This window comes from Priapulus caudatus, unplaced genomic scaffold, assembly GCF_000485595.1.
Source record: "Priapulus caudatus unplaced genomic scaffold, Priapulus_caudatus-5.0.1 Scaffold5, whole genome shotgun sequence".
Taxonomy (NCBI): domain Eukaryota; kingdom Metazoa; phylum Priapulida; class Priapulimorpha; order Priapulimorphida; family Priapulidae; genus Priapulus; species Priapulus caudatus.
In genome coordinates, this window is record NW_014577066.1 from 756084 (window position 1) to 764042 (window position 7959).

Genomic DNA, 7959 nt, shown 5'->3' on the forward strand with positions numbered 1-7959 from the left:
ATTTATTTATGTATTTATTTATTTACTTATTTATTCTGTTTGCATTTCAAGTACAACATGACCGTAATTGAACAATCACATGAAGAAATAAGAAATTATGATCGTAAAGGAAAAATCTCGCTCCGAAATAAGGAGGATGGTTACATCTTAGTGTAGGCCTACGTGTGTATTCTAGGTTGGGGACGTATTCCTGGCCGTCGCTGGTGTTTCTCTGCGCACTCCGGGTATTCACGGGGTTAAATCATTTAATACTTGAGAATATCTAAAATACAAAATATTATAATCTAATAATAAAATCAACTAAACGTTTATGCCATTTCGGGGGGTTGGGGGCGGTATTCACTGTTGTCGTACAGTGCTTCGCCGCTATATTTAGGTGAGTCTATGTGCTATCCGTGAATCTGTGATTACCACCAAGAGTGCATAATAGAGACTCTCTATTATGCACTCTTGTTACCACGGATATCTTTATCGGTATAACTAACGTCGTGTGTTGCGTTTATGATGCAGGCGTTGTAGTCGATACGTGTGTGCGTCATCTACGCAAATAATAACGGTTGCACCATCGGTTCATAGTAAAGTTATCAGGAGTACGTATACAAACGAATTATTTATCATGTACTGATGTGATTTAGAAAGGCAAGCAACCGCACGTATTGACGTCAGATGAAGCATTGTGTGTTTCTCGTCTCGTTACCTACAGATGTATAGCTGGATATTCTTGTCAAATATAGTTCATAAATCAAGGTAAAACCGAAAAATACAAATAGTCTACCGCATGGCCGGGTAATGATTTATTGTGCGTGATGACGCTGCCTTTGTACATGTTCGATTTAAGTATATGTGTCGAGATTCCATGTAACTAAATTTTGATATCTTCTTCGATTGGTATTTGACTATAAGTAGTGGCGGCTTGGATAGGGTGGACGGGTACATAAAACATCATATTATGATAATATGTGTACCGTTAAACGTGATGTTGAAGAATGTAGCTACCTGTTCTTTTTATCGCACTCATGTGTATTCTGAGACGGCTTGCTATGCGTGTATATTCAGAAACAACCACTGCGTGTTCTAAATTATGTGACTATTTCAGTTGTGCTATTGTGCAAGTATGTGTTTAGAATGCAGAGAAATTTACTGGAACACTATTAAACGGGACAACTATCTATGACGTTTCTAAGTACGCATCATCTCAGTATGTATTTAATGATGCGGTAATCGATTGATTTTAAAACAAATATTTAATCGTATGACCTTTTCGCGGTGCCATCGGAACCTATTATATAGGTTTGCATTCGTATGGATATAAGCATACCGGAAACATAGTGTATGTACACATGTTGTATTTGTCTACGCTAGCCGCCAAAGTTACGTTTAAAAACGATTAGCATGGGATCGTTTATCTAATGAGCCGCTGTGATAGAAGTTGTAAAAGTGAAAGTGAAGCAAAAGTAAGTGTGAAGAAAAAGTTAAGCAAACGTTTGAGGGTCATGTCCAATATGCTATCAGGTGCTAGCCGCGTGCAGTCTTTTCACAATCGTCACGAATAAATTGTACTAGCATATAAATAATGCCTGAAAATTTTGACAAAAAACCCCTCACTTACTTTCGCCTTATTTCGCATTAAATTGTGGAATTTTAATGTCTTGTACAGTGTTGGACTGCATAGAAGTCTTTAGATAATAAATATTCAAAGGAGGAGTGCGTAGTTTAGTGGGACTGTTATTGCTCTGTGTTAAATGCTCTAATTAGTAATTGCTTTATATCGTGACAAAAATTCGCCCTTCTCGTTATGTGCATCATACCCGTAAAATACTTTCAAATAATTTACTCCCAATTTACAACTACTGACAAATGTACCAAAAACATACAGGTTGGTGTACGTATTGGTTGTACACAATAGGCTTGTCCAATGTACCCCTGAATACGTACGCTATCAGAATCTACATCTAAACGTCCACAATGCCTACATAATCTGTACCCAGAACAACGTTATTATTGTAACTGTAAAGCAATCAAACATTTAGTTCGGTCTGCCTGCTTGAGTATTAACTAGCAGAATGCAACAAACTTGCAATATATTCACAGTCATGTAAGTTCCCTGAAATCTAACATAAATAGATTTTCTCTGCGGGCGCAACCATGCGTTGAATATATATATATATATATAAAATTATATATAACGTGTGCGTGCGTGTGCGTGTGTGTGTGCGTGTGCGTGTGTGCGTGCGCGTGCGTGCGCGTCTGCGTGCGTGTGTGCTGGAGGGCGTGCATGATTGCCTGCGCCCGCGCGCGCGTGCACATCACCCGGGTGCGTATTTTTTCGCGCGCGTGTGTATCTGCGTTCCCTCTTGCTCCGTCAACCCATCAGCGCCGCTACATATTCTAACAGATGCGATGGCACGTCAATGACGTCAGCGAAGGTGAAGGCATGGGACGTGCACGTGAAGAGCACGCGGCCACGGTACAGACCCGCGGGTTGCTACCGCGATGTTGCTGCGGCGCCCGCGTCCGGGGTGCCTCGGATCGTCATACGATACGCGAACACGTGTATGTGTGATGTTCACTGCTATACGGGGCGACGATATACAGCTACAGGTAGTAGTGCGACCCTCGAACACGCATGTGTGTTTGTGTGTGTGTGTGTGTGTGTGTGTGTGTGTGTGTGTGTGTGCGTGTGTGTGTGTGTGTGCGTGTGTGTGTGTGTGCGTGCGTGTGCCGGGCGCGCGTGAATGCGTGCGTACGTACGTGCGTGCGGGCGTGCGTGCGTGTGTGCGTGTGTGTGCCCGGGCGTGTGTACGTGCGTGTGCCGGGCGCGCGTGAATGCGTGCGTATACGTACGTGCGTGCGCGCGTGCGTGTGTGCGCGCGTGCGTGCGTGCATGTGTGTATGCGTGCGTGCGTGCGTGTGTGTGTGGCGAAGCTGTTTAGCGTATAAACCGAGAAGCAGGAGCGCCAGCTGCTGTTTTCTCCAACGTCATATAACGCGAATATGTATGCGGCTACGCTTATATATGTATGTATATATATGTATATCAGAAGTAGATATTAGGGAAAAGTGCGACCCTCGAGAACACGCGTATGCCTCGCGTGCGCGCGGCCTTCAGCCGGAGAATTCTCCCCGGAAGTGGTGAGCACGTGAAAGCCTCGCCGTGCGTAGGTGTGATTGATGCAAAGATGTAATTAATACAAGGATGCTTGACTGTCTAGGGACGGCCCAGAGTCGGGGATCGGGCGAGGGAGGTCATGTGGGTCGTTTGACGAATCATACAGAGGGACTCATCTAGAGGTGGTTAGCTAGGGGCGGTTAGTTACAGGCGGTAGTAATGGCGATGTTACAAGCTCCTGTCCTGTTGTCAACGTCACAAGTTTCAACCCTGCTACCGATGTTACAAGTTGTGATTCTTGCTGATGTCGCGAATTCCAGTCCTACTGCTGACGTCAGAAATTTTATACCTGCTGGTGCCTTCATAATTTTCAATCCTTGGTGACGTCACGAGTTTGAACCATTGATAGCGTCCCAAGTTTCAGTTCGTGGTGACGTCACCAGTTTCATCTCATGGTGACGTCACTAGTTTCAACTCTTGGTGACGTCACTAGTTTTAGTCCTTGGGTGACATCACTACTACAGTTCTTGGTTACTAGTTTCAGTTCATGATGACGTCACTTGCTTCGTCCCTCAATGGCTACACAAATTTCAGTCATTGCATGGTGAAAATTTTAGTTCTTTGTGACGTCACTACTTCAGTTCGTGGTGACGTCACTAGTTTTAGTTCTTGGTGACGTCACTAGTTTCAGTTCTTGGTGACGTCACTAGTTTCAGTTCTTGGTGACGTTACTAGTTTCAGTTCATGATGACGTCACTTGCTTCGTCCCTCGATGGCTACACAAGTTTCAGTCATTGCATGGTGACGTGATGAGGTGGTGACAGGCGGGCCTTGCGCTCGCGCGGCCGGGGCGGCGGCGGCAGCGCGTGCTGTGCGCACGGCCCGGACCGTCTGACAAAACCGCCGTCAATCGCGCGCGCGGCGCGTGTGAACGAAGCTTGACCCGGCACTGGTCCATATTCCGACCAATCAGCGCAGACACCTGCGCCCGCCGCCTCGCTATTTAAGCCGCCCTCCGAGGAACGAAGACGAAGTCGGTTTCGCGAAGGATCGACCCATCCATCACAGCGAAGAGGAAACCCGTTCTAGTCCCACGCACGCAGAGAGAGAGAGAGAGAGAGGGAGACATACACATCGACAGAGAGAACGAGACAGAGACGTATCGATACTTCCAGAATACCTATCGTCGCGACACACGCTAGAAAGCCGGAGAGACGGAGCTTGTGAGAAGGAAGAAACAGCTCGAGAAAGAAACCAGAGAGCGGCAAGCGAGAAGACTCAGGAGGAAAAGGACCGGCGAATAAGAGGACCGCAGCAACATAGTCACCACCAACGATGCTTATCGAAATCCTTCTCGTCTGCTTGTCGGCTGCAGTGCCGCTCATGCTATGCCTAGCCACGCTACATCTCTGGCGTCTGCACGTCAACGCTTCCCGGGACCGCGCCTGCGGCCTGCCTCTACCGCCGGGTACCTATGGAGTTCCATTCATCGGAGAGACGGCGCACTTCGCTATCTGGGTAAGTACGAGATTTATCGCGCCTTGCCGCGCGGGCACGCGTCGGGCAAAAAAACGCGCTATCACGCGCGATGCACATGAAACCGCAGCGTTGATCAGGATCATACGATTTCGTCGATGTTTCGCTTTAGATAAACGCGGGTGTAAAGAACGTGCGCTTTGAACTTTTCGACTAGCGCAAGAAACGAATCTAATTATTTGAACTACTGGGAAAATGATTACGTACGGTCTAAATGACGTTGGTCTAACGTAAGCGGTGTGATCGTAGCGACTGCTAAACCGGAATCAGCGCACGAAAACAATTCCTCAATTGATAATAGGCATCGCGCATAGAATTTGCATTTGCATATGCAAATAGAAGTCTGACATCGTCCAACGTGTATTTCGTCTAGGTATTTCCTTTATCGCAGGTGCAAAGTAATATATGTCTGCCGATTCTAGCTTTACCATGACTCATTACACGACGGTGGTTTTCGCGGTCTGTTAGAATTCATGCAGGATTTAGAATTAGAAATGAATTCTTGGCTCCAACCATAGAGCTCGGTAACTGTATTTCTTTGGTTTCTGTAACAGCTTTAGTCCAGCAAAGCTACTCGATTCTATATGTTGACGAGGTTATAAGCCTTACACCGGGGATATATATATATATATATATATATGCGTGCGCGAGTGCGTGTGTGTTATTTTCAGTGTATATAGCAAGAAATGTATACATGATTTATAGCAATATCATATAAGGGGAACGAGTTTGCAGCCAAAATACAAAGACAGAATTATTATACAAACCATCTGATATGCTAACTCAAGTAAATGCGGGCGCAAACACGCCAACCCACGCACGCTCGCACATGAACACGCGTTTTCGGACACGCATATACACGCACGCACGCACGCACACACGCACGCACACACACACACACACACACACACACACACACACACATATATCCGTACGAAGCTGCAGTATCGCATCCTTCACTCACGCAGGGCGCCGAGTTCTACAAGTGCCGGCGGGAAGCGTTCGGACACGTCTACAAGACGCACATACTCGGCCAGCCGACAATTCGCGTCATCGGCGCCGACAACGTCGCCAAGGTGCTGCGAGGCGAGGGCACGCTAGTGACGAGCAAGTGGCCAGCCAGCGTACGAATGCTACTCGGCGACGGACTCGTATCGGCAGAGGGCGACACGCTTCGTCGGCGCCGACGCGCCGTAATGCGGGCGTTCGACGCGACGTCGCTGGCTAGCTACGTGCCAGGCATCGAGGAGGTCGCCGCCGACGTCGTTCAACAGTGTTTGGACGCCGACGACGTCGTTCTGCTGCAGCCGAAGATCAAGGAGATGACGTTTCGCGTCGCAGCCGACTGTCTGCTGGGCATCGACTTCCGGGGCAGCGAGCTGAGCGAATGGGCCGCCCTCTACCAGAACGTGCTCAATAACCTCTTCAGTCTTCCCGTGAAGATACCCGGACTCGGCTTGTACAAGGTATAGACCCACGCTGCCATTAGCGTTCGTCTGCGCGCGCTTAGCAACGCGCGCTTTTCGCGTCTGCGGGTATATCTTACCTCGGGGTGAGCGTGTACGGAGCGGCTCAATGGCCGACGAAATGCTCTCTCCGTGCACCCAGAAACTCCTTCTAATTTCTGCCATTTCTGTCGTAAACAGACTCATTATTGTCGGCGTCGTTGTTATTGTGTTTGCGCGTCGGTAAGGACACCCATCGTCGTCAAGCGCGGCTTAATTAGAGCCTGTCGTAAATCTGCCAGGTGACAGACAGGCAGACGTCGCCTGCTATTGGTTGCACTGTGGCTCGGTCTGACTCTAAGCGACATGTTCGAGATTTTCAGTTTACTTAGCAACAGCCCCCAAGTAGGCTCCCGACCGCTCATATCGAGCAGTAACTAGATTAACACATAGCCGAGGTCAACCTCGAAGTTTGTCGTAAACATGTGACGAGAGTGCCACTGGATAATTTGGTGATAGGGTCGCTTCGCGGAACTTCTTAGCAGGGATAGAGTGAGCGATCAAGAGAGAGTGAGTGAAAGAGAGAGAAAGAAAGATGGGGGAGAGGGAGAGAGAGAGAGACCGTAAGCGAGATTGAGATCTAGAGCGGGGGAGAGAGAGGAAGAGCGAAAGTGAGAGAGAGGGGTGAGCGAGAGACAGACAGAACCAACGATAAAGAGAGAGAGAGAGAGAAAGAGAGAGAGAACGAGCGTGAGAGAGAGAGGGAGGCAGAGGGAGAACGAGAGAGATAACGGGGGAGATGGTTATAGACGCAGCGATTGCACGGGGACACGCAAAGTATGAACTGCCTTGGGCTAAAAGTGTAATACCGGTAATTCAACAGAAACCAGCCAATCGCGCCCGCTTACAAAGGGATTTACATCGCTACTGCGCGTGCCTGACTGCCTAGCAGTTCGCCGTTGAACTGTCGACTACCCCGGATACCGCTTCTTTGATATCTGAATGCATATACAGCGCGTTTACGCCCACGTAACCTTGCCATTGCGGTCCTACGGAATGCTCTACTACTTACAGTTTTGCGGTAATATGTATATAAGTTGTAGCGTTAGTTTGCTCCTTAGCCGGAGAAAATAATTGTTGTTCTCTTGTTGCCTAACAGGCTTTGAAGTCCAGAGATCAACTGTTCGTGAAGATGGACACGCTGATAGATCGGGAACTCGAACACTTGACCAGCGGTACCGATCACATACCAAACGGGAAGGCATTCTCCCGCCTGGTGACCGCCTGGCACGCAGACGCCGCCAGCGAGTCCGGGATCTCGCGAGAAGAACTAAAGTTCGCCATCTTCGAGATGCTTCTGCTCGGACACGAGACGACGAGCAGCGCATGCTCGATGCTAGCGATGCAGCTCTACAAAAACCCGAAGGCCCTCGGCAAAGTTCGGCAGGAGCTGGAAGACTTTGGCCTGACGGACCCAGAAGCCCCGCTGAAGCTGCCGCTGATCAACAAGTTAGACTATGTCAACAGCTGCGTTAAGGAGGTGCTGAGGATTCTACCACCGACAGGTGGCGGTTACCGTCGTGTGCTGCAGACGTTTGAAATAAACGTAAGCGGTAAATTGCAAAGTCGTCTATCTAGTCTAGTCTGCTACGAAAATGTTCAACCCTCATCATGTAATACCTTCATGTAACAATGGGAGAAGAGTTATATATATATATATATATATATATATATAGAGAGAGAGAGAGAGAGATAGATAGATAGATATATAGATAGATAGATAGACAGATAGTCTAGTCTAGTCTGCTACGAAAATGTTCAACCCTCATCATGTAATACCTTCATGTAACAATGGGAGAAGAGTTATAT

The 7959-nt window shown here is 47.9% G+C and overlaps 1 protein-coding gene across 1 annotated transcript in view; it reads left to right on the forward strand.

The window, feature by feature from the left end:
* Positions 1-4135: 4135 nt before the first annotated feature.
* Positions 4136-7959, forward strand: part of LOC106804653 (cytochrome P450 26A1-like) — an 11849-nt gene continuing 8025 nt past the window's right edge. The window contains exons 1-3 of the mRNA XM_014805928.1: positions 4136-4627; positions 5614-6111; positions 7250-7696. Coding sequence (XP_014661414.1) covers positions 4445-4627; positions 5614-6111; positions 7250-7696 — 1128 coding nt within the window. The 5' untranslated portion in view covers positions 4136-4444. The remainder of the gene's footprint in view (positions 4628-5613; positions 6112-7249; positions 7697-7959) is intronic.